At 44.3% G+C, this 27,935-nt stretch overlaps 1 protein-coding gene across 1 annotated transcript in view; it reads right to left on the bottom strand.

Annotated features, from left to right (window-relative positions):
• Nucleotides 1-26,595, bottom strand: part of FBN1 (fibrillin 1) — a 229,269-nt gene extending 202,674 nt beyond the window's left edge. The window contains exons 1-4 of the mRNA XM_090028457.1: nt 26,462-26,595; nt 26,037-26,288; nt 3,566-3,648; nt 2,193-2,291 (exon numbers count right to left, since the gene is read on the bottom strand). Coding sequence (XP_089884583.1) covers nt 2,193-2,291; nt 3,566-3,648; nt 26,037-26,203 — 349 coding nt within the window. The 5' untranslated portion in view covers nt 26,204-26,288; nt 26,462-26,595. The remainder of the gene's footprint in view (nt 1-2,192; nt 2,292-3,565; nt 3,649-26,036; nt 26,289-26,461) is intronic.
• Between the last annotated feature and the right edge of the window lie 1,340 nt (nt 26,596-27,935).

Below are 27,935 nucleotides of genomic sequence, written 5' to 3'. Positions count from 1 at the left end.
TTCTAGCCAACCAGCAAGTTCATCAATGTTAAAACTTCTGTGCCAAGGAAACTACTGAGTAATTTTTTCAGCTGCATTTCAGCCTTCTAAGGCTGAATTAAACCAGGAGAGCCACAATAACCATCTTGGATAAGTATCACTCCTTAGGTTTAGCCTTTGTTTTCTTGCCTGTGTCATTAATAATGACACCTCTGCCTCAATATACTTGAACCTGCTTTTTAACTTCAGTACATGGCTGAGAGCACAGGGTTGCGAATGCACAGAACCAGAAGACAGCACCTATAGACTTGTTCCTCAGCCACTCCAAACAGCACTAGGTCAAACAAACTTTCTTTCAAAAATGTTACACAAATGCAGAAATGCATGCAGTCCTCAGTCAGGACCTGGGGGGTTGTGCAGAAAAGTCAAGTTGCCAGAGTAAGCACTCCATGAATATCAAAGACAAGATACTGCTTTGTTCTGACAAACACACAGAAACATGCCTCATATAAAGAGAGTGCTTTTTCTGTGCACTCTAAAGGGGCAGGAAAGAGACAAAGCTGCTTTGCACTAGCTCAGAAAATTGGGACCGTATACAGGGATTTGTTAACAAGCCCATTCCCTCCACCGTGGGCACCTCAAAAGCAGGGGGGAAGTGTTGCTCCATATGCTACCAGTGCAGGAGTCTGCCTAACAGGCAGAGGTAAGGATTTGGAAGCTCAGTCCATGAAGAGTAACATTTGTTATTATAGTACACACCACTCCCTTACTTTCTATGCTTTTTCTTTCACTGCTGCTGCATGAAAGATGTTAAAATCACAAACCTAAATGCTTAGTTAATTCCTAACACTATGAAAGCAAAAATCTGAACATCTGCTATTGCAATAAGTCCTGAAGAGAGATTTAAAAAATGGGAGACTCCATGCATTACAAAACAGGTAAAATAATGTTGCAAACTTTTAACCAGGTATATCTGCCTTCAACTCCTATTAATACACTGTTTAAAAACTTCTGACTAGAGGTTGGTGAGAACATTTTTCTCATCCTTTAAAATTTTTCAAGATTTAAAATAAATTCTCCGTTCCACACCAGGACAAAACCAACACCTTTCAACACTGTTTGAGATCCATACACCTCACACAACCAGAAATAGCCCAGTGATTATGTCCCACTTACTTAAGATATGGGACAGTCCAGGTCTGAATTGAGCAGAGCAAGGTCCTGAAGTTTCCTAGTTTCAATTAATCAAGATTTTCTGGTAATAAAACATTTCATCCAATAATTTTTCATCAACTCTATTTGTGGCAATGAAATTTTTACCTGGGTAAGGCTTCCTCTACTCATTGCATTTCTGTCATGATTAATGTGTTAATCAGAACATAAATGGCAAGTGCACCCAAGTTAAGGCAATTTTATGGCTGGTTTGTATGGTGCCTTAAATTGAATGTGGCAGGTCCACGGTCCAGGCTGAAAAATCAGTTGATTGGAAACCTTAGCCCCAAACTTGCAAGCACCTGGCTTTCACTTGCCCTGTCACTGGCATATAGAAAGGGCACAGTCCCATGGACATGTGACATGGCAAGAGGCACGATTGTTGGGATGGGGATCAGACCCCATGGTACCTTTAAATGAAATGCGCCAGGGGCTTAAGATTCACAAAAACATCTGGCATAAAATACGGACACTGCACCTGACTGCTGAAATGAAAACCCAAATTCTGCTGTCAATTACTCCTGCTTAAGTCCTTTGAAATCAATGAGATTGTCCAAGTATGTGAACATACAATCTGCCTCACCGCTCCCTATGACTTTGGTGGAATTACACATGTAAGTAGACTTTGCAAGATGCTAGAGAAACCATTGCAGACATCAGGCAATGTTGTAGATGCATACAAAGCACTAGTGTCAAATACAGCAGAGAGATTTACTAGAAAGTAAAGGCAAACTAGAATTAGTTTAAGAACTGGTAAGTAAATATAGTTTCCAATACAACTAATTTAGTTTTAGTTTGGCAAAAAGGAATGTCTAAATGACTGGCTTCTACGTAACTCTTCAGTTTTCATCACAGGAGACAGGTTTTCTTTCCTTTGGTTAAGTCTGTCTGGTGACACAGAGGTGAGTTGTTTTAAATACCGGCTGCTGAACTAACATACTGCACCCAAATAGCTTGACAGTCTGCAAACAGAAGTATAAGGGGTTCAGGAGCAAACTTACTTGACTTTGAACCACAGGAGGGGGCTATCTGACCATTTGGACATGTGCACATGTTTGGTCTTGAGCAAAATCCATCCCCACAGGAATGTCGACAAATTGCTACAAATAAAATAAAAATGCATGTAAAACCTCATAAACATACAAAAAGTATCAAAGAAAACCCCACACACCCCTGGGCTCATGAGATTTACCACCAGCTCAAAAGATGGGGCTTCAGGGCTGAGACAGGTCGTGGGACGGAGCTGCGGGAGGCTTATCCAGAAGCGCAGGAGGGGGTCCGGCTCCCCACCTCTATGTGCACTCCAGAGCAGTCATGGAGGGGACATGCCCCTTGGATTTGTTGTGCAAAGCAGAGGTGGACTGTCCACTGCAGGTTGGGGCTCTGCGCCCTGATGCCTTTGCCCCGGGAGCCACATGCTGATACATCCCCTGCCCACCCAGCAGCGGGAGATACAAAGTGGCATTGAGCAGCTCCCAGGGCAAAGGCAACAGGGTGCAGAGCCCCAGTCTGCAGTGGGCAGCCTGCCTCTGCAGCACACACAAATTTGGAGGGCACGTGCCCCCATTCCTCCCCTGGGTGTGCACACAGTGGTGGGGAAGCAACCCCCTGGAACCCTGGACAAGCCACCTGCAGTTCCATCCCATGGCCCACCCCAGCCCCAGATCCAATTCACCCCAGCACCTGCCCCACTCCCTCCCTCACCATGGGGGCCTCAATCTGCCCCTCCTGCCCCTTCCCCTGTACAGACTTACCAGCACAATGCTGTCTGTGTATGTGTCTGCCCCTCACTCTCAAGCCACAGCCTCCCCAACCCTGCTGCTGTCCCTCACTCCTGACCCACAGTACCCCTGCATCATGTCAGGGTACGTGGGGACCCCCACCCCACAGGTTCCAAGCTCCACACACATACAGCCCCCAAAATCTTCAAAAATTCCCCCACACATTCCACACCCACCCCCAACCATACAAAGTACCTACATAATTTTGAGTTTTTCTGTGCATCATTTTTTGGTTTTTAGCTGTGTGTTTAAAATTGCGATTAATTCTGGCTAATCGTTTTAATTGTGCAACTAATCACAATATTTTTTTAATCGTTTAACAGCCTAGTTGTGTTATATGGGATGATGCACCATACCATCTGTACCCCGCTTTTCAAAATCCTAGATCTACCCATGCTGGACTCCCTTAGCATCCTATCACTGGTTTTTTGTAGTTCAGGGACCTTGTGTATAAAGTTTCATGTATTAAAATGGCACATAAAAGATGTATATAATACTACCAATGTATTCAATTCTGTACAGTCATGGCACATCCTCGCAGCACACAATAAAAAAATAAGTCCAAGACATAATATTTATCTGGAATAACTTACGGACTATGCATTGATTTCCACCAGGCAGAGTTTTCCATCCAGGACAACAGTAAGCATTGTAACGTGATCCACACACATTGGGTCTAGAAAAGAAAGTGATAGTCTTATTTCTCTCCAAAATACATACTTAACAACAGAGATATGAAACACCAAAAATAAAAAAGTCAGTACAACAGATCAGGAATCAAATCCAATCATAAACATAGTTAAATGTTCTGTATATATTTAACAGAATTGTTTGCCTTTATTATTGGCATTAGTAACCCTTTTGTAGCACTAGACATTGTATTTGAAAAATGTGAAATCAAATCAAAGCAATAAAAACAATTCAAGGAGCAAAAGCAAAAAAAATTGTACTGGAGATCCAGCAACTAAGATGCTCCTGTGTCTACATGCATACTTTATGTTAAGAAAAACAAGTTGATGTGTATGTGGTCAAATCTTTACCTCCTCACTGTATCAAAACTGTCTCTCCACCAATGAATAAGGGTCCAAAGCCACAATCAACAGTAGCAAAGAGGAAGTCTAGCATGCTTGGATACTTCCCAATATTTTGACACTGAAATACTCAACTCTAAGTGTTATACCATCCCTATTTTGTCAACAAGTACAAGCATACAAGCTATTGTATTCATCAGTTAAAAGTTAAAATGTGTAAATATTTCTTCAGCAAAAACATGCCTGTTTCTTGAAAGCTGAAGTCCCCATGAACTAAATATTAAGGCCCAAAAGTACAGTCAGAACATATTACAGGTATTCATTTTTTCAGTGTGAGGAACCCCATGGGGTAAGCCTTCAAATCCAAAGCATCCAGTTGCTGGAGACCACAAGTAAATGGTACCTAGACCTGCAAGGCTGGACATGATGCATGTCACTCATGTAAGAGAAAATGCACTAGCTGAAATCATCATTCTGGGTCTTCCTTTGGGGTCAAATCTTGCTGATCTTACTTACATGATTACTTCCACTTACTGAATGGAGCTCCTTACATAAACAGAACTAAGCAAGACAATAGCTCCAAATATAAGAAAATGTTCTTATGTTTTATGTTCCATATTATTAAGAGCCAGGACCTACAACCTAATTCATACTAATTTGCCTGGGTTATTGCTAAGTCAAATTTTCCTGGGTAATTGCTAAGTCAGATTTGCTAAAACACAGGGACTGGTCAGAGCAGATTGCTTAATGCCCTGTGTTCAGTATAGAGACAATATAATGTCCTTTTCTTCCTTTTAGAATATTATTTTAATATTTGTATTTATTGATATACTTACAATGAAAGGCAGAAAGCATTTCAGTTGTGGTATTAAAAATCTAAGAAAACATCTGCCCCACACAGAGAAATAACTCAAGCACTGGGATTTCAGTTTCATAGTCGGTAGAGTCGGAAGGGACCTGAACGGATCATCAAGTCCCACCCCATGCCACGGGCAGGAAAGAATGCTGGGGTCAAACGACCCTGGCTAGGTGATTATCCAGCCTCCTTTTGAAGACCTGTAAGGTAGAAGCGAGCACCACTTCCCTTGGAAGTTGGTTCCAGATCTTAGTCACCCTGATTGCAAAGTAGCGCTTCCTGATGTTTGGCCTGAACCTTCTCTCAGTCAACGTGTGGCCATTATTCCTAGTTACTCCTGGTAGTGCTTGGGGGAACAGGGTCTCACCCATTCCCCACTGGTCTCCCCTGGTAAGTTTACAGACAGCCACTAGATCCCCTCTCAGCCTTCTCTTGTGGAAGCTGAACAGGTTCAGGTCCCACAGCCTCTCCTTGTAGGGCCTGCCCTGCTGCCCCCTGATCATGCGAATAGCCCTCCTCTGGACCCTCTCGATGCTGTCCACATCCCTCCTGAAGTGTGGCGCCCAAAACTGGACTCAGTACTCCAACTGCAGTCTGACCAATGCTGCACAGAGGAAGAGGATCACCTCCTTGGACCTGCTTGAGATGCATCTGTGGATGCATGACAAGGTGCAGTTAGCCTTACTGACCGTGACCCCACATTGGCGGCCCATGTTCATCTTGGAGTCTATAATGACTCCAAGATCCTTTTCTGCCTCTGTGCTGATGAGAAGGGAGTCCCCCACATGTAGGTATGCTGCTGGTTCTTTCTCCATAGGTGCAGCACCTTGCACTTGTCAGTATTGAATCCCATCTTACTCTCATCCGCTCACCCCTGTAACCTGTCCAGATCCAATTGCAACCTGTTCCTCCCTTCTAGCATGCCCACCTCTCCCTGCATCTTAGTGTCATCTGCAAATTTGAACAAGATGCTTTTCACCCCGTCGTCCAAGTTGCTGATGATGTTAAACAGTGCAGGCCTGAGGACTGAGCTCTGGGGACCTCACTGCCCACATCCCTCCAGGTCAAAAATGACCCATCTACCACCACTCTCTGGGTGCAACCTTCCAGCCAATTTGCGACCCACCTGACCGTGTAGACATCGACACCGCAGTTGCCTAATGTTTTTATGAGAATGGGGTGAGAGGCAGTGTCAAAGACCTTCCAAAAGTCCAGAAAGACTGTGTCCACCGCAACACCTGCATCTACGGATTTGGTGACCTGATCGTAAAAGGCAACCAGGTTGGACTGAAAGGACTTGCCCCTAATGAACCCATGTTGGTTGCCCCTAAGCATAATCTCCCCCAATGGTCCCTTGCAGATATGTACCTAGATAATTTCTCAAAGAGCTTCTCCATGACCGAGGTAAGACTAACAGGCCCATAGCTTCCCAGGTCCTCCTTCCTCCTCTTTTGGAAAATGCGGACCACATTGGCCCTTTTCCAGATTTCTAACTTTCTTGACATTAGAATCATAGAAAGTCAAGGTTGGAAAGGACCTCAGGAGGTCATCTAGTCCAAACCCCTGCTCATCCCCAACTAGATCGTTCCAGTCAGGGCTTTGTCTAGCCGGGCCTTACAAACCTCCAAGGATGGAGATCCCACCACCTCTCTGGACACCTGTTCCATTGCTTCACTACCCTCCTAGTGAGAATATTTTTCCTAATATCCAACCTAAACCTGCCTTGCTGCAACTTCAGACCATTGCTCCTTGTTCTGTCATCTACCACCACTGAAAACTGTCCAGCTCCATCCACTTTGGAACCAACCTTCCGGTAGTTAAAGGCTGCTATCAAATCCCAACCCCCGCCCCCATCTTCTCTGTTGCAAACTAAAAAAACCCATTTCTCTCAGTTTCTCCTCATAAGTCATGTGCCCAGCCCCCAAACCATTTTCCCTGCTCTCTACTGAACTCTCTCCAACTTATGCACATCCTTTCTATAGTGCAGGGCCTGAAACTGGACACAGTACTCCAGATGTGGACTCACCAGTGCAAAATAGAGCAAATAATTACATTTGCTAGCAACATCTCTACCAATGTAGCTTAGTATGCTGTTAGCCTTATTGGCAACAAGGGCACACTGCTGACTCATAGGCATCTTATTGTCCACTGCAACTCCAGGTCCTTTTCTACAGAGCTGCTGCCCAACCAGTCAGCCCCCAGCCTGTACTGGTGCACGGGATTCTTCCGTCCTAAGTGCAGGACTTTGCACTTGCCCTTGTTGAACCCCATGAGATTTCATTTGGCCAATTCTCCAATTTGTCTAGGTCACTCCGAATCCTAGCCCTACCCTTTAATGCATCTACTATACCACGTAGCTTGGTGTCATCCGTGAACTTGCAGAGGGTGCAATCCATCGCATCTTCCAGGTTGTTAATTAAGTTACTGAACAAAACCAGCCCCAGGAGCAAACCCTGAGGCACTCCATGTGATACGAACTGCCAGCTAGACATTGAGCCATTGATTACTACCCACTGAGCCTGACAATGCAGCCAGCTTTCTACCCACCTTACAGTCCATTCATCCAACCCACACTTCCTCAGCTTGCTTGCAAGAATGCTATAGGAGAGTCTACCAGAAGTCTTGCTGAAGTCAAGGTATTACTTCTACTGCCTTCCCACTATCCACAGAGCCAATTATCTCAACATAGAAGGCAATCAGATTGGCCTGGCATCACTTGCCTTGGTGAAACCATGCTAACTGTTCCTAAGTACTTTCTTTTCTTCCATGCTTAGAAATGGATTCTTTGAGGACCTGCTCCATGATTTTTCTGGGGACTGAGATGAGAATGACTGGTTGTAGTTCCCTGCATCCTCCTGCTGCCATCTCTTAAAGATAGGTACTATATTTGCCCTCTTCCAATCATCCGTGACATGCTTCAACTTTTCAATGATAATGGCCAGTGGCTCTGTAATCACCTCAGCCAACTCCCTCAGCACACTCAGATGCATTGTATGTGGCCTGATGAACTTGTACACATCCAGCTTTTCTAAATAGTCCCTATCCTATTCTTTCACCACTGAGGGCTGCTCACTTCCTCCCCAAACTGTGCACCCAGTGCAATAGCCTAGGAGCTAACCTTGCCTGTGACGACCAGGGTACAAAAAGGCATTGAGTACTTCAGCCTTATCCTCATCCTCTGTCATTAAGTTGCCTACCCCATTCAGTAAGGAACCCATGCTTTCCCTGACCTTCCTCTTACTGCTGATTTACTTGTAGACACCCTTCTTGTTACCCTTCACATCCCTTGCTAGCTGCAACTCTAATTGCACGTTGGCCTTCATAACTTCATCCCTGCATGCCTGAGCAATATTCTTATACTCCTCCCAAGTTGTCTGTCCAAGCTTCCACTTCTAGTAAGCTTCCTTTTTGTGTTTAAGCTCACCAAAAAGGTATTCAGTGTTGCACAAATATTTACTGATGTACATTACCCAAATACCTTCCTTAATTATTTGCTGGTCTGCATGGCTACTAAAATCTTAAACAGTATTATACTACCAATTTCCATGATGCTACACTTGTAACAGTAAAACTCCTGGTGACATAGTGTCCCTTGAAGTCAAAGGAAATGCTCCCAAACTTCACAAAGTTCTGGATAATTGCATATTGGTCAACAAGGTAAGTATAGCCTGGGCAATCAGACACTGTCTCACAGTACAATATGCTGCTCCTTCCCTTTAAGCACTCTTTCTAGCTGTTTTTTCAGATTTTAAACTTCCTCATTCATACATTTTCAACATATTCAATTTTTAGTTGTGTCTGCTACATCTCCCCAGGGCTAGCTACAGACATGTAAGTATGTTGGAGTTCCCCTTTCATCTATGCCAAACACTACACCAGTATCACATGCCAAGGAAAGTCTGTGAAGTAGGCAAGTGAGACTGCCTTCCACTTTCTCCTGTCTGAAGAAATAATGGAACTTATTATAATACAGACCGACAAGTTTGGTTGACACCCTTTGCAACCGCAAGCATAAACTCAAAAAAGTGTTAAAGTCTGGTTATAAGTAACATGCAAGCACGTGATCACCACACGATATGGAAATACTAGGACAAATTTCTCCCTCAGTAAGCAGATTAAGACATGTTAAGAATCAAGGAGAGAGCTGACAAGGAGTCTGGCCAGAAACGAACCAGAACTCCTGCTCCATGGCAAGTGCTGATTTTTGTTGTTGTTGTTGTTCCAAAATGAGGCTGTGGCATCTTTGGGCACTTTCTGAGGTGGCACACTTGGCTTCCACAACCTGGCGATTGAGAAAAGATTCAGACCGCTTCGGTGATTCGGGCAGTCCTGCTCGCTGCCACAGGGAGCTGGACCTGGACTCTGAGCTGGTAAGTAGGAGGCGGGGAGGAAGGGGGGAGGCCGGAGAAAGGGGGAGGGGACCATGGGAAGGGACCCCTGCCAGGCCCCATCCTCTGCCTGCTCCCCCAGCCTCCCTGAGTGCCCCCCAACCCCCGCCCACTCTCCCAGGTCCCCCCACCCCCAGCTCCCAACTCTTTTAAAAAAAAAAAGAAAAAGAAAAAGCTCCCGCTCACCAGCTGTCAGGTTGGGGGGTAGGCATGATCCCCACTGCCCCCCCCACTTTCCCATTCTCCATGGGGGGCTCTACCATGAGCCCCCATCCTCCACCCACTCTCCCAACCCCCACATGGCTGCCCCACCCAGCCCCAGCTCCCAGCTCTTTAAAAAAAAAAAAAAAAAAAAAAAAAGCCCCACACTCACCATTGGCTGCAGCGGCCTCGGGGCTTCTGGGGGCTCATGGCAGAGCTCCCCATGCAGCACAGGCCAGTGGGGGGCAGGGATTGCCCCCAAGTTCAGGGCTTTTAAAAAAAAAAGAGCTGGGAGTTTGAGGCAGGTGGTACAGCCCGGGGGGTGGGCTGGGAGATTGGGCAGGGGTCAGGGGGCTCGTGACAGAGCCTCCCGACACAGCATGGGGCAGCGGGGAATGCCCCCCCACCTGGCAACAGCTGGTGAGTGTCAGGCTTTTTTTTTCAAAGAGCCGGGAGCTGGGGCAGGTAGGGCAGCCATTGACAGGGGGGATGGGAACAATTCAGAGATTCAGCCAATTCGGCAACTGCCAAATCTCCAAATCAGATTCAGCTTGATCACCAGATCGAATCACTCTTCCCCGAATTGGCCAAATCTGAATCCAAAGTGAAAGCTTTGCACAGGCCCACTGGTCGACTTAATTGACTAAAGCAGCTGTGATCACTACATCTAAATACACAAGTTTTTTGACACATTTTAATGAAGAGTTTTGCTTTTACATCCCTAAATCGTAGAATCACAAAAAAGCAGGGCTGGAAGGGACCTCAAGAGGTAATCTAGTCCAAATCACTGCTCAAGGCAGAATATTCCTCATCTAAGCCTATTTCTTTTCAGGAACAACCTTCACACAACTACCAAGCATAATGCCCAAATCAATTTAACTTGTCACAGGTAAAGCAGGAGGAAAAGGACATTGCCATTGTCCTGCCACTGCAGGGACAGATGTAGTTTGTTATAATACACTCTGAAGAGCCAAGGAATGGCAACATGCAAAGGAAGGCAAAAACCGCTACAGTTCACACCAATCTAACCACCAGGTAAATTTCCTTGCTGAACCCAAATGTTGCAATTGGTCCGACTCTTAGCTAGGAAACAAGACCTTCCAGCCAGTAACCTCTGAGTTTTTTAAAGTCCCAGCAGGAGCATCAGTACACTCCAGTCAAAACCCTTTGGCAGAGTCTAGCAACCAATGTTTCTGAGGAAGCTGAACCTTCCCCCCTCCAACACCACTAGCAGACAGGAGGAGAAAAAAATCCTTCCTGGTACCATGTGGCAACAAGCAATGCAGAACCATGGAAGGGGCCATGTCAATATTCTAGACGCTCTACTCATAGTCTTCCCTTTTTTTTCTTTTCCCTCAGTACAATTTAAAGAGGGTTACTGAAATGCATCTTACTTTCTAACAAGCAGTGAGGAAGAATAAGAAGACTGAACTCTAAGACAGACCTTTAATGTTTGTGGATGATGAATAAAGGGTCTAAAGGTAACATTTAAGTAATATTTTGTGAATAATGTATCAAACCAAAAATAGAAAAGGAATAATATCATAACTGTTATTTGGTCCAGAGCAAGTTATGAAATACCACACTCCATGCCACAGAGCAACAAAAAAATTGTGATGGTTTTAACCTACATTTTCCAAATTTCTTTTTTTATTTAAGCATATTTTAAGATGACTTACATTATTGACAGCCAGTTACTTTTTTATTATAATGCAGTCACTACAATGTTAGTCACACAAGGGTCCTCCACATTGAAATTAATAGGATTACAGACCCTAAAGACACATTGTGAGTTGCAGTACTAAGAAGTATAATGGTTTGTTTGAGGGACATTATATGGACTGTCCAACTGTTATGACAAAACTTAACTTACCAAAAAAGATAAGTAAAAATGTACATTTCAAGCTTCATGCACTATATACAATACTATAAACAAAATTCTTTTCTCTGGATTGAGATAAATCCCTTCTTAAGAACACAGAAGTTACCCTTAAAGATCAGTCCTGACATATCCTTCCAGCGCTGGCCGACATCCAGTGCTACAGACAAAAAATGAACAACCCTTTTATAGTACAGCCAGCTAATGTAATGCTGTCCTTGGCAGAGGGAAGTGGGAAACACTTTCTAGACCCCAATAGGCAACTATGCTTGCACACTGAACAAGGAGGTCCAACTATCCTTTTTATAAGCTCATCTTGCATAATAACAAACGTTTCAAATGCTAAAAAAAATTACTCCAGATTTTGCTGCTCTTCCAGACAACAATACAGACAGCATCCACATCATAGTGTGAAACTACTGCAGTTGTATGTCGAGATGTAAAGAAGCAGGGAGTCAATTTGCGAATCCATCATTACATCTATAATTATATTACTCTTTCCATTTTATAGTGTTACATAATATAAGCTCAGGGGCATGGCCCCTGTGAATTGACAGCAGTTTAGAACTTGCTTCTTTATACACATAATTCACCTAGGAGAAAGTTATTTCTGCAAGAGGATACTCCATGAGCCTCAGCTTCTCAGCATTCACAAGCCGCCTTCTACCTAGAGGTATGTAGAAAAAACATTTAAAGCTGTATCTATGTCAACATCGCTGAACCTTTCTGAATCAATTTGGAGATATTAAAGGGTCCTCCAATTTGATTTGGATATCTGCCACTGAATAGGGCCGAATCTCCGCCGAATTGAATCACGGACCAAAGCTTCGCACAGCCCTAATAGGTCGCAGACAGGGCTATATCTGTATTCCAGATTTCAACAGCAGACCCTGCCTCTGAAATCCCAAACCCTCTACTAGACCCATGGCCCAAAAGACCTGGCTCCATGGGCTGTAAGCCCCGCTCAAAAGTATTTGCCATTAACAGGACACTGGTCTAGATGGACCTTAGGCCCAACCCAGCTTGGTAGTTCTTACGTTATATTTCTTCAGCAGCACCCATTTCAAACCTGTCAGTTTTCTATATGTATCAGGTACAATTCTGTAAAAGAGGTCTAAGGCACCAAACAGGTACTATTTTCATTTAAATCACTTAATTTAAATTTATTAACCATCAGCCTAATAAATTAATAGCTACTTTCCTACTAACCATCACTAATAACATCTAATCTGTTCATTGTGCCACATTTCAGATCTGCAAGTTTTATAACAGTTCAGATTTGATCACCTCAGTGACAAGGTTAAAGAGATTAGATCCAAACTACAATGTGCAGCAAGATTTGTCACAATATCCTTCCAATATACCTCAGTAGCATTCCAGCCTGTCTGGGAGCCTGATCCTGCAAGAGCTCCGATTTCCACTGACGTCAATAGATTTTTTTTTTTTTTAACATGAACATTTGTCCACAAAAAATGGACAGAGACAGTTAAATTAATTTCATATTGGAAAAGATATTGGACAGGATAAGTCCTACCTCTGCAACATAAGAGGATCAAGCAGCTTCAGGGCCCATCAGTAAATATAAGAAGTTGGAATTACTTTTTGCCAACATGCCTTAAATTGTGTAATTGCTTTTAGTTGTGCAAAATCAAAAAGCCAGAAAATGGTTTGTTTGATCACACACCCTAGATATTGATCTGTTTACAGTTTAAACTTGTTTTAAAAGTATTAACAATTTCTAACAGAAAAAAACATGGGAAAAACATTTACATAGTATGTGCACTGAGAGAAACAGTAATCTCTCACTGCTTAACTTCCCTTACAGACAAAAAAACCCCCAACCTTTGGGAACTTATCATAATTGTTCGAAGCAGGCAAATGCTACCGGTCATCTTTGCTTCTGCAGCGTGCTTAACATGAGACAAATGTCAGAGCACAGGGTACACACTCTCATCCTAAGAAAGATCGGATTAAAGGACTTTTAGTAAAATAAGAGGGACTTGGCTACATATGGAAAAACACCCCTGGATCTCTGTGATGATAGCTGTGAGCCAAATCCTGCTCCTTCCTCTGTGACTTGGAGGGCAAAAGACATAATATAAAAAGAAGCACTTCCTGAATAGTTTAAAGTCTGGGTCTGTGGCAACTCCCTCCGTATCCCTGAGCACCTAGATCTGGACAGGTACAGGGAGGATCAGCGGCAAACTAGAAGCAAGAGAAGAAGCAGTGGACACAGCACTCAGTTACACTTTGCAAATTTACCGGAAGAGCATCGCAATTACACTGGGAAATAATGGTTCCTTTTTCCTTACCATCTCCACCCAACTACCCTGAGCCAAACCCTGGGACTCAGTGCAGGTGCAAGGCTCAGCACAAGCATACTGAATGCAACTCATGCAAAGTTTTCAGTACAGATATAAAAGAGAAGCAAGAGTTAGCTCTTTGGTCAACTGTCCATTATGCCACTACAGTCATTAATGGCCACATGAGGGGCATGCATAACCGCCCAGGTAATTAATTGATCCTGCCCATTGCTTTATGACATTTCATCAGTGCTTAAATTGAATCCTAGCGCCTTGACAGCCTGTTATTAATGATACCTATTACACAGTCCCTGTGCTCACCTCCATTCTGTCATGCCAGCTGTCTCTGCTTGGCACAACCTCCTTCCTGCATCTTTTCTCCACCACCAGCAGACTGGGAAGGGAAGATGCCATGGACAAGCAGAGCAGATTCCTCCCAATATCAAAGAGTATCATCAACCCAACTGCCATATGTGCCAGTCACAGCACATTAGGAGCTGGGACTGATGATGTTCAACAGCACTGCCTTCTGGGCAGCAGCAAGGGCAAAGGGTTCAACCACAGGGGAAGGCGAGTGACATTTGCTCTGCTGCTGCCTTCTTCAGGGTTTCTGGCAGGCAAAAGCAGCTTTGAAAAACAGGGAGTGCTGCATAGCAGACCCATGGTGAAGTAAGCCCAGGGGATATGCTGAATCAGCACACCCTCCCCTCTGCTGCTCTTGCTATGACCCATCAAGGAAATCACAGACCACTACTGGGGAAAACTTTGTCCATCTGTTGTTCCCACAGGACCATGAGTTGTTAAGCACTACTGTGAAACTCACCTCAGGAGGAAATTCTCTCAGAAGCCCGGCCATACACAGGCCAAAACCTGGCATGACTAAAGAGCTGACTAAAGCCTAGAGCATGGGTGTTGAATAAATCAGACAGACTCCAGACAGAGTGGGCAGAGGAAAGCTTGATTATCTGCATGTTCAAGTATATCTGATATGCCCATGAATGCCACCAGAGGTAGTGACGGTTAGCATCTGCCCACTTGAAGGACTGTGGGAAAGATGGCTGCCACTTCCACCCCTCACCACTGACTGGCTGCCTGTCATGTGACCCCCCCCAAGCAATCAGTAGCGAGGGGACGGCCTGTATAACATACAGGCCTTACAGCCAATTGGCAGTGAGGGGTGGGGCCACTGGGAACTTCCTAAAAGGCGTGGTGGAGCCTCTGCACTCTGCTTGCAAAGCTGGGGGCTGGGGCAGCCCCCATGAATTGGATAGGTCCCTACTTATGGTTCAAAGCTTTCTTGCAGCAATGATAATTGCTTCTCCTTCCCCCACTCCTCCAGCCCCAGCCCCTATGTGAACTGTGACTGCCAAATTGGGCAACAATACTTGATATTGGGGGAATTTGTTCACAGAATCTTCTCTCATCATTTTACAGAGACAGACTCATCTAACCTGACAGCTAAGCATTGTTCTCTCTCAGAGCCAAAGAAGGACACATGCTTAGACATAGTCTCTCATTGTTCTACACGAGAATATTGACAGACTTGACCCCACACCATTTGTGCACCAGTATGGGAAAACTGTTTGTTGGGCCACCCAAGCATAGCCCACAAAAGAAGTGATGGGTCCTGTGTATACTTCAGAAGTAAAAGCTATAGATGCATCCGTGGAAGAGGAGAGGATGTAAATGATCCTTGTCTCCCACTTTGAGGCCAGGAGTTACTGTATTTTCAGGGCTGTAGTCAACCCAGTATAGTGCCTGTAGGAGAGAGAGAAAGGGGTGTTTTCAGTATTGTCAGCATTCACAATGTTATTGGCAACACTGATATTGTGGCCTGAATTTGAAGGCTCTTACACTTTCACATGGAAAACTGAGGCAGCTCAAGAATTTTGCCTGATTGAACAGCATTTTTCCCTTTGGATGCAAGAAGCTGAATAAGACTAGAGCTTGAGAGTAAGTGCAGCTCAACAGACCTGTCTGCCCCCTGATGCACTTTCCATCAAAGTGAGCAAAGGGGAACTAATGGAGACAAGAACCCAGGTGAACCCTCTTAGACCTGCAGGTGGGTGACAGGGAACAGGTGCTAAAGCCTTTCAGAACAAAAGCCAAAAGGGAAACATATAAAGCCAGAGAGTTCAACCAAAAACAGAATTTAGGGAGAGATTCTCAAATGATAGTTAGGCACCTAAATGGCACTGAACACCACAAGAAGCTAGGTGCCAAGCAGCTATAAAATACTCTTCTTTCAACATCTGGAAGCCTTGTGTTTTGTAGGTCATTCTCATACTGTTTGGAAGATCTGACTCATGATTTCTGAACTCCTGGGATTAGCAATATTGGTCCAGTACATTTTTGGAAGAAGTACATTAACCCCGCATATGTTAGAGAGAGACAGAAGAGGGCTCTTGCTATGGGACCCGCTACTTCATCCCACCACACCCTCATCAGCAAATAACGGTGGGATTGTCAGCTCACTGTGTCCAACATTTTTGCTTTGGAGTTGTCAGCCAAGCCAATGTCTTTGAGTCAGGGATGTTCCAATTCCATACAGTTGCAGCCGACTATGAGCCAGCCACAAAGGCACCTGCTTCCCCCTCAACACTCACACATAAGGAGAATTAAATACGCTTAAATTCAATGTGACAGCTATTCTAAGATGCAGTTTTGGTCCCAATAAAGAGGGCAGGAGGAAGGTCTCTGTGACTATGTAAACATTAGATGAATGCATTCCAGGATGCTTCCCCTTTCCCCCAGTGAACAATGTTAAGCCTTCTAGTGACCCAAACTCATCTCACCCCTGGGGTTCAAAATGTCTAGCAGAAACAAGAGTACAGGGCTTGGATTTAGGCAGGCTCCTCTTGAATTGCTACGGAAAAATATGTTTTAATTCCCTTTGTATATAGGAAGGAGAAAAAAAAATAATACATCCAAGGAGAAAAGTCAGTGTTCCAGAAAGGGAACCAACCAGTTTGGAGCCTCATGACATGATGTAATTACACATCCCTGGATAGTCTGATGTCCTCTGGCAAAACACGAGAGGAATGGAAACCTTGAGAAAAGAGAATGAACATGAATAAGAAGTAAATGAAAGAATTGCGGCTTCCTTTTGGTATTTTTGAGGCTTTAATGGTCATAAAGCGTTTTGTAAAATGAGAAGTAGCAAAAAAACAAGAGCTTTTCCAGTAAGCCAACATTCTAAATGTTCTTCCAGAAACAGGCTAGATTTCCAATGAAGTAGGGGAGAAGTTGTGTGCAGAGGACATAGGTTTTATTGTAACGAGCTACATGCTACCTTCCAGTGCACAGTGGAGAGAAGAGTGTAACTTATCTGAGCAGCCTTCAAAAAGTCAGTAGAGTGAGAGGCAATGGTTTCATCTACTTCTCATCTCTCTCTATACTCCCCCTCAACACTGAGAAGAACCTTCAGTAGGCATGAAACCTCACAAATCAAGGAATCAAGTGGCAAAATTACGGAAAGAAAAAGACAATCAAAAGAGTAGACACCAGACATACGATCCCTTCAAACCTGGACATTTTTCCTATCACAAGTCTGACAGAGAATTACTGCCTGCTGGATGAGCAGAAGGTCCCCAGATACCAAGAGCTTCATCTTCTAGAAATATCCCCCAAGGCCTATGGAACAAAGGAACAAACAGAGCAAGAATGAAGTGACTGGTTCTCACACGCACCTACTCTCTAAGAAGAACAAGATCCCTTTCTGTCTTGGTGCTGAAGATGAATGCGTATATAAATTCCTCCCCAATTCCTGGGAATTTCCATGACTGGAAATTCACAGAGTGCACAAGGTCCTATAATGCTAGTATCTGGCCTATAAGTTTGTCTAGGCTTCCTGCACTTCTATCCAAAAGAGACTTTTAGCTTGGTTATATAAACAACTCAACAGCATTCCAGTTACGGCTCTACATTGTAGACAATTATGTGCTAATGATCATATGTAGCAAAATGCAGATGTGTCCAAACTGACCCTTTTGTTTCACTTTATGCAGAAGACAAAACAATCATGAACAAGACAGTCTTTGTGCTAAGTGAGCAGCATGGCTGAATGGCATACTGCAGGGAAGGGATGAATGAACCAGTCTGGTAAACAATGCCTGCAGTTTTATTCAGCAACAGTCACAGTAAATCAAATGGACAGGTAAGGCAAGTCTTGCCAAATCCAAGCAAAATGTCCTTTACACCACCTCCAAAAAGGTTTATGGGGCTCTAAGCTGGCATCAAATTGTCACCGTCTTCAACACCTAGTACAGCACCTAACAAGTGTGTCAGGTAGTGCAGCAGCACACAGTAACTTGCCTAAGAATCAAGCAGATCCAGGTCGGGTTGAATCTGGTCAGCAGTGTAAGGGTAGTCTCCCACCACACACAAAGTGGGCTGTGCGACACTTCAGTCCCCGATTCAGTTAGGCCTGATTCAGTGGCCGAATCTCCAAATCGAATCAGAGAACCCTTTAATCTCTTTGAAACGAAGCAGAATCCTCCAAATCAATTCAGAGAGACCAGAAAAATTTAGAGATTCAGCCATAGACACAGCTTGAAATGTTTTTTCTACATACCTCGAGATAGCGGGTGGCTCGTGAGTGCTGCAGGGGTGGGGCGGACGGAGTGTCCCCCAGGAGCACGGGGGGCTTGGCAGCAGACCCAGAAGCGGACCAGAAGCAGTTCCTGTCCAGTTCCAGGTTCGCCGCCAAGCATGTGGAGGGCCATCAAGCACTCCTGTGGGATGCTCCATGTGCCCCAGCATCGCAGCATTCACAAGCCATGCTGGTAACTTGAGGTATGTAGAAAAAACTTTTAAAGCTGTGTCTACGGCCAAATCGCTGATTCTCCGAATCAGCGTCAAATCTTCAGATTTGGACTTGGCTGAATCAAATCAGGGACAATGATCCGAATCAACAAACCAAATCACTGTCCCTGATTTAGGCTGAATCCAAATCTGAATCAAATAGGGCCTGCTTCACACACCCCTCATATGAAGTACTGAAACACTACTGTTTTGAGCCCTGGCTAACAACACAGGAAGTCATCTTCTTTCTAAAGCTAAATTATCCCATTTTTGAAAAAAATACTAACAAAGGTGCTGCAACTGTGGCGGCCTTTCCAAATTAGCTTCCTCCATTGCATCTAAACTCTTCCCCTTGCAAGCTATGCTGATCTCTGCAAACTACAGGTACAGGATCAGACTGTACTTTGCAGGAGTTATTTTTTCTCTACTGTCACTCCACATATGGGCACAGTTTCCAGAAAGGAATGCTATTCTGATACTATTCGCCCATTTTTGCCTGAGCACAATCAGCACCAACTGAACCAAGAGTAGATAGGCCCAGATCACTAGGATACACTCACAGAAGCAAAACTATTGCAGGAAGGGAAAATAAAACAATGACCCAAGATCCACCTCACAGACAGGCATCAAAACCTGCTAACACCCACTGCACATCCACACAAGAAAATGGCCATTTGGCATAAGCAGGTGAAAACAGAAACATGTCCTGTTACATCTCTGGTCCTGTAAAGAAGAGTAATAGTGTAAGCCCACTTCTACTGCCATAGAGAGCACTTTCTGATCAACGCCAGAAAACAGTGATTCACCTTGCCGACTACGAGATCAGCAAGTAGCAAATCCACCACATAAACCTCTGCTTGTCTGGCAGACAGAAGGCAATCTAATACTGACACTCTACTGATGACCAACTGTGACACTTTGCAGCCCCTGCTGAGTCATTACTAGGCAGCCTGACATGAAGTCTGTTCCTTATGCAGCCAGCTAAAAGCTAAGCAGGGGGGAAAAAAACACCCTCACAGTCTGCCCTCCTGATCTTCAACGTGTCCTCTTGGCAAAATGGTGTTCAGTATCAGGCCAGAAACCCATTTCCTCAGACTGCTCTGAGCCAGTTTTACAATATTTCCAAAACAATTGCGTTTCATACCGTATCTCAAAAGAATTCTGCTATATTCAGTTTGCTTAGTCTTCTCACTGGACCTGAGTTATAGTTTCTCATATTTGACAGCAGTGCACTGTAAGGGTTGCCTTCAGGTCTCTAGTTTTGTTTGGTTTTTTTAATTGAAGCTTTCTGGATCCACTATCAAATAACAGAAAGGCAACAAAGTCAGAAGACTTTCAAGTTATACCTCAGAGCTCAGTTAAAATCTCTATCGTGTGTAAGAGACATAAGAAAAGGACGTGATAGGGAGAAGCACGGCTTAGGGGGTTAATAATGGAATGGAGAGCTTGCTGGCTTAAACTTAACCACTAACAGTATTGACTAGAAACCTTTTATCATACAGATAGAAAAAAAGATGAGCCTTTGTCCTGTCCATTCAGGCCCAGGATCACAAAACAGTATTAAGGTCAAGGAATACATGAATCTGAAGATAAATTTGGTCTCTTACTGCTAATGACTCTAAAACAAGAATGTAACATATTGGCAGGCAGGTGCAGGGACAGATATGGCTGCTGACTTCTGAGCTGCAGTTGTCTGATCACAGTGGAAACTTTCACTAAATGATTTTTTGTAAAAAAAAAAATTACAAATAAAAACTGTGCTCATAGTCTAAATATATGCAATGCAGAATAAAGGAATACATTATCAAAAATTAAATATGATGTTTTATTTTCTTAAATATCAGTGCTACAGAAAGCACAGACACTACCTAATTCCAGACTTTGTGAATGACTACATGGCTTTCGCCCGTGCTCCCCAGTTCTAACCTGTACATTTTCCTGTATCAGAATTGGCATCCCTACAAACTGCACCAGATCCAAAAAGTTCTGTCAGAAGGACAGTAATATGTACATTAGAGACAAAGTCAGTGTCTATCCATCCATTTCACCCTCACTTAAATTAGCCAGGAAAATGTTTTGGTTTTTTTCAAATCGCAACTGCCGACAAAAACAAAGTACAGAACCTGAAACTATATTTACCTTATTTTCTCACATACATCTTCCCCTCCCATTCACCCCACCAAAAAAACAGCTGCTGGAAATTAGGGTGTATATTATAAGCGAGAAAATATGGTAATAGCAGCTGCTGCTTTCTTTTTTTTTGGTCTACCACCAGAAGGAAGTAAAAGTAACGCTCCAGTGCTCCACAGGGTGTGGCACAATGAGTATGCTAGGCCCCCTAGCTGCTACTACTCAGTTACTTACTGGTACTTACCAGTATTTTCAAGGAAAAATTTTTTTCTTCCTTCTTTGCGTCTTTCAAAAACAAGGTGTGTAACTTATTGTGGGGCATGTTATATCCAAGAAAATACAGTTATTGTTAGAGGCTTTATTCCTTGTATTCCACTGGCACTAGGATTTTGTATCCATCCAACAGGATGCCAAATTGGCTTTAAAATGTATGATACAGGGAACTGAAACAGAATCTTCTGTGTTTGGAAATTATCTAAATATATGCTGGCACTACCAATTATTTTAATTTAAAAACTCTAGTAATTAGTTTTTTAATCAGCTGGATTTGAAGAGGATTTTGCTCCCTTCACTGCTTAAAGTATAAATAAGACGCACAGTGCCCAACAGCTATCAAACCAAAAGGTCCAATTTCTCCTGCATTTAATTCTTTTAATTTTTTTCCAATTTAGAAGCCCTCAGCTTTCAGTTTCACGCAGAGCATGACACTGACTGGGTGTGGCATAAGTGGATGGCCAGAGGTGTGTTGGCCAGAAGTGGTAAGAAAAAATGTTTGAGGTTTTTCAGGGTAAACCAATATTTACCGGTACGGTAAGTCTGCTTTTCTTCAGCAGGCTGTTAGTGGTAAATATTGGTTTGAAATGAAAACCAGAAGCCTTAATTATATATTAGAATACTGGAATACAAGACTTTTTTATTTTCTGTGAGCAGTGATGCAAATAAAGGCCAAATCCTGCCCAGTTTATTCAAGTGATTAGTCCCAGTAGAACCAGTACAGATTACAGCAAACAGAAAGTTATCCATCAAGGATAAGCTGCTATAAAACAGCTCTACTCCCAGAGTTTCACAATCCAAGTCACTACACCAACTATTCTGTTCTGCAATACTCAGTGTTTCCAATTTTAAAAAAAACAAAAAAAAACCAGTTCCGGTATGTATTTCACCTAGTCTTAAATCACCAGTAATTTTATGTTTTGGACACCTTGAAGAAACCCTAGTCATTTGAAAATTTCAGCTAATCAGCTATTAATCAAATTATCACTTTCCACCATCATTCTATTCCAAGGGAAGCAAATAACCATCAACAGTTTTAATTAACAACTGTTTCATGTTTTTTTTAAGTTTTGAGGTGTCTGTCTCATTTTTAGTTTTGTTTGGAGACAATACTGGAATTCTAATCAGTGCAGAGAGCCTTTCCTCTAATGCCACTTAGTCCAAAATGCATCACATCACAAGTGATTTATTTCTGCTTTAACATTTTTTAAATTTACAAATAATCTACTTAAAAGGCACGCTAATTAGAAATAATATCCCACTCATGGCCTAATCTTTTAACGATTACTTGGGGAAAACTCCAAGAGATAGTGATAGTTCTTCAAGGATTACAGGACAAGATTGTTACAACATTCACACTCAGCTTGAAAGTTCTTGAGGCTCTATGGGCTGAAAAAGTCTACACAACTGTAAGATACCCATTTTAAAATTGCTATGGTGAGAACCATGCTCAGTACTGCTCAACCTCTGACCCACAGAGCTGTGTCATCCATCCCATGGGTCTCCTCACAGGTCTGGAAATTTGGTGGCAGGATAGAAGTGGCAGCATTAACTGCTGCTCCCTTGCTGACAAATTTCCAGAGCCGTGGGGAGCCCCACCTGCAAGTTCTGGCCCTGCACCACTCATCTGGCCCGCCAGATGAACTAAGTGCCATTGAGCATATAGGTTTCTAGAGATTTCTGGTTGTCATGTTGCTGTATATATTTGGATTAGAAAATGAAAACAAGTTAAATGATACATTGTGAAATAAGAATTACCAGTTTATATTAGTTTTCTGACCGACTAATAGCAATATGATACCAATGTGAGCATTAGAGGAACAGATTCAAATACATCTGACAACAAAAGGGGTACAGCTTTTGCTAAAATACCATTTGCCCAACAGCATCATGATTCCGCCAGTTCGAAATTACGTGATCAACAGCAAGCTTGAAGTCTTAAGATCAGACTAATATAAAGGAGGCTTTTATATAAATAGCCTCTACTAGAGGTAGAGAGACCTCTTAGTCTTTACCTCTTTTCTTTCAGCCAATGTACTGGTATAACAGTGAGGTAAAGATAGTAAAGAAATGAACCACTTTGAACCTGCAATAAAATATATAATTAGCGTGAAATAAATTAACAGTAAATCCTAGTTTTATTCACTTTTTTATCTAAAACTAGCATCTACACAGAGAATCCCCATAATATTTTTCAAAGCTAAAAAGCTTTTCAATATTAATTTACAATAACCAAACACTAACAAAATATCTAAACTCAACTATTTCACTGAGAATCTTTCAAGGGACTCTTGTGTTCATGTACATATGATCTATGTCAGAAAACACAATTATAAACACCTACTTTTTTCCAGCAATCTGAACTACAGAAAAAATGAAAACAAAGTATCCAAGCATCTGCTTATGATTTATACTGTAATGCTCAGATCCAAAGATATTTGTACTTATGGACAATCGAGAAAAAAACAATATTCGTGTCTTCTCCCAGTAAAACATTTTAGGAAATTCACTTTAAGTCTACTTAACAATGAATATTCTGTCTAATGTATCTGAACTTTCTACGCATTCATGTTTTTAAAGATTTCTAACTTAAGCAATTTGGTCACTTAAAGTCAGCCTAAAATAACGAAGTGCAGAAAGGGAACTAATGACCACATAAACTAACAATTAGTTTTGTGTTTAAATGGATAAGACCCTTTGGCAAAATGCTATAATTTTGTTAAATATCTGCTTCCCAGAGAACTACATCAAAACTAGAATATTCCGAATAACTGACTAAACTATGGACTGTCTAAACTTGATGTTGCAGTTAACTCTGCACTTTCCTGTTGTCTAACACCAGTGGTAAATTATTCAAATACAAAATATAAAAAGCATTCTGTATATTCACTCACTGTCTCCTTTTTTCACTCGCTTCATGTATGTAGTTGAAATTCTTCAGTTCATATATATGATCTATCTCTCCATCTATCTATATATGAACTGAAGAATTTCAACTACATACATGAAGCAACTGAAAAAAGGAGACAGTGAGTGAATATACAAACTGCTATCATAATCTGCACTTCAGTGTGTGTGTGGGGGGGGTGCGAACTGAAAAATTTCAGCTACATACATGAAGTGAAAAAAGGAGACAGGCTATTTTGTTTAGTGTTCAGCTACATTCAACACTTGTATTTCAAAGCTGAGGGTGCAAAGCTGACTTCAGCTGTTTGTTTCTGCATCACTAATTTTCTCAATAACCAAAAAAAAAAAAAAAAAACAATGGCCATTTTTTGACAAGGCAAAGCTTTTCCTAGAAGGCACACAACACATGCAAATTCTGCAAAGCCACTGAAGAAAGCACACATGTACTGGAAAGCAAAATTTTGCTCAGCATTAGGAATGGCATTTTTCAACTAGAAAATTGATTCTGAACCCAAATTACAGAAAATAAACTATCAAAAATGTTATTAAAAGTTGTAAATATTATTACTCTAAAGTCTTTTTTCACTAATTCTTTGAGAACTTTTAAAAGTCAAAATTAACCCTGCGAAGCAATCGGCTACGTTGTCTTAAATGGCAGCTTTTGTCAGATTTGGTAGGTGCCAAAATCTACAGTCTAGGCATTTCCCTAATGACAAGACACCGAGAAGTAAAACAAGGTGGACTCAGCCTTCAAAACCAGGCCCTTAAAATGACATGTTTGAGTAACTGTTTTTTTCCAGGATGGGGCCCAGAAAGCATACTATAACTGAATTAGCTCCCCCCTTCAGGAGCTGTAAAAACAACTAGGTTGCATGCATACTTACTGATGGTAAATACTGTTATATTCTGGTCATTATATGGGTAAATTGGTATGGGAATGAACTACACGGATCCCTCACAGAAGAACTGTCAGTATCCTCATATTAGGCAAATAAGGGAATAAAGAACCCGTAGAAAACACTTCTAACTCAGGGGCTGGGGGGGACCCTCTTTACTACTGGAATTGAACTTTTTGCCTGACTTTTTTCCTTAAGGTCTGCGGGGCTGTGCCCATTTGTGACACCTGCCAGTGTCTCTGCAGGAAGGTGTATCAGAACTTGCCTATACTCCCCTTCCCACCCCATATTTTTGCCCTGAACTAAATCCTACACAATGACAGGTCAGAAATCTACATTTTTCTCAAATAACATGTTATGCACCTGTATAATAATGAGCTATTCTTTTAAGCACCTTGCCCCTTACCACTTTTTAACTCATTTAAACATGCAGTCTTGACATTCTGGAGGGTGCCGTATGAGGATTTTGGACAACGCTGCGCCTTACAGACCGAAATATTTAATGAAAAAGCTACTAAAAGCATCCGCCGTGATAATTCACGATGGCTTTACTAAGATGCTGGTGACATCTTAGTAAAACCATGGTGCATTGAGGATACTGGCAGCTTTTAGGGAAACAGGGCTGTGAAAGTGGCCCCTGTACATATTGTGCGTGTCAGACCACACGAGTACCAAACGAGCAAGGACCATCTGTCAGACATAGGAGATGACACGTTACCAAATGGTCCGGAAGGGTGTGACAGACCGTAAGTGTTGTAAAGGACATCCAGGGTCCCCAGGCCCAATCCTGCATTTCGCTATGCAAAGCAACCTTACGTGCAAAGACTGCAGGACAGGCACAAATGTCTTGAGAGGGAGGCTACCCTATCTGCACAAGAGTTACTTCCCTGTTCTGTTTCTGTTCCGGGAGCTAAATGAACAAACGTTCATATATTATCTTTCATCCACATCGAAATGAACTGCCAGTCATCAAGGAGCAAGCTCCCAATATCAGGCTCCCCGTCCGCAGGCGGCTTGGGCGCAGCTGAGATGCAGGATGAGTCCCGAAGCCCGGTCCTTACCTAGCCCCACCGTGCTCCCGCGCAGCACACATGGGACCTATCATCACCCGGCCACCCGAGACTAGCCGGAGCCCTGCGCTGCCTGGAGGGGCTAGCTGTGCCATCGGGGCTCCCAGATGAAGCCCGGGCTTCCCAAGACGAGTCCCTCGCCTGGAAGCCGCTCCCGCCCGCCCGCCCCGGCCTTCCTGCTCTGGCATTTTTCCACTCGTCAAACGCAGCCGGGGAAGGCGACGAGCTGGCACTTTCCGGGGGCGCCTGGAGCCCCGCGGCGGGGCCAGCCCGGGTCCTGCCGAGTGGCGGCGGGGGCCGGGGGAGGAGGGGGCCCGGCCCGGTTACCCTTTGAGCGCATCGTGCCCGCCGCCGCCGCCGCCTCCCTGCCCTCGCCGCTTGGCCCGGCTGGCCCGCGCTTCCTTCGGGCTCTCCGCGTCCGCGCCGTCGCCCGGGCAGGACGCCAGGAGCACGGTCAGCCCCAGCGCCAGCTCCAGCAGCCCGCGCCGCCACATCGCGCCCCGCCGGCACCCCCGGGCTCGGCGCGGGGCGCGGGGATGCTCCGCCGCTCCGGGCTCCGCCGCCACGCTCCGGCACCAGCTGCAACAGGAGGGAGGGGGCGGTCAGGACACGGGCGAGAAGCGACCAGCCACCCCCGCCCCGCCGCCAGCAGCGCCCGCGCCGGCTGCCCCGAGCCCGGCTGCAGCGTGCCCCCGGCACCCGCCCCCGGCCGGGCACCGCCGCCGCCCCGTCCCGTCCCCGCCGGCACCCACGGGAGGAGGAGGAGGAGGAGGAGGTGCTGCTGCTGCTGCTGCGGAGCCGGCGGCGGCGGCGGCGGCGGCTGCTGTTCCCGCTGCTCTTCCAGCTGTGGCCGCTGCACCCACCGCTGCTCCCGCTGCCCCCTCCTTTCCTTTCCTTTCCTTTCCTTTCCTCCCCTCCTCTCCCCCCTCCGGCTCTCGCGAGAGGAAATGAGGCCAAATAAATAAATAATGAAAGGCGCGACTCCATCCCCCCCGCCCCCTCGAGCTGCGGCACGGTCCCCGGGCGGCCGCCACCTGCGCGGCGCTGGCTCGGGGCGCGGCCGCTCCCGCCTCCGCCGAGAGACGCGGCTCCCGGCCAGGTGCGGCCGGGCCGCCGCGGGTCAGCGGCCGAGCGGACGGCCGCCGCCGGCTGAGGCGACGAGCGCGGCTGTCGGCTGCTCCGGGGAGGCGGCCGGAGCTCGGCACCGGCGCTCGGTCCTGGGGAAACCCTCGCGGCAGCGCAAAGCGCGACTTGACTCTGAGGGAGCAAAAAGATGGAGCCGTCAAACGCACAAGGGGAACAGTGCCTGGAGACTTTCTCGTTGTTAAAAGTCAACCTTACATTCTTCAGCCTTGGAAGCGGCATAATTCTGGCTTTGATAGAGGTATTTTTTTGGCCCAGAAGCAACAATTTAACCCACAGATTGTTTTACAAGAATGCTGGTTAGGCGCGAAACCATGGCATACCTATGATTAATTGGCGCCTTGCATTTGTGCTTTACAGTATTTGTTCAGCTTCTGACAGCGGGTTTGATACTGTAAAATACCTGGGAAGGTGACTTATGCTAAAAGCGAAGACATAAAGATATAAGTGCAGCAGTAAAAGAACATGGCTTAGTAAGACACTGTCTTATGCTTAGATACTTGAGTGCCACACAGATCAAACTACCTGTCCAAAGGTCCCACAAGAGAAATCTAGTCTCCCCATCAGCTATTCATGAATCCATGGAGTAAAAATCTGGGCATTTCTTACCTAGGTGCCAATTGCAGGATTCGCCACACTTTCAAAATCATGGGCAAGGGGTCCTGACAGTATTGTTATCCCCATTACCTATTGAAACAACAGCATGAGTTGCCCTCTGGTCTTGTCCAAAACTAAGGAAGCCAACAGAAGGACTCCCACTGAATACATTAGTTTTTTTAGATTAGGATTTAGAAAAGGTGATATAACTCAGACCATAGTCTGTATGTAAGCAGGTTGCTTCCCTGCCACCTTAACTGGCAAGTCAATAATTTCAGCTCCTTAGGGCTAACGTATTCTTCACCAATACCACCTTGGAGTCCCAACAGAAACAAATGGAAACTCTTCTATCCTTTTCCAATGGGAGGAGAGGTAACTGCACTCAGACTTCCCCCCCTCAGCCATCCTGGAGTTTTGAACCCTTTTCGTGACTTCAGCCTCCTTAGCTGGACATCACTTCCAGCTGGCTCCCAGCCAGGTAGACTA

This window comes from Crocodylus siamensis, chromosome 15, assembly GCF_052110815.1.
Source record: "Crocodylus siamensis isolate JL-2025a chromosome 15, ASM5211081v1, whole genome shotgun sequence".
Classification (NCBI taxonomy): domain Eukaryota; kingdom Metazoa; phylum Chordata; order Crocodylia; family Crocodylidae; genus Crocodylus; species Crocodylus siamensis.
The sequence above is the reverse complement of the archived record's forward strand: the minus strand, read 5'-3'. Positions and strand labels throughout refer to the sequence as shown.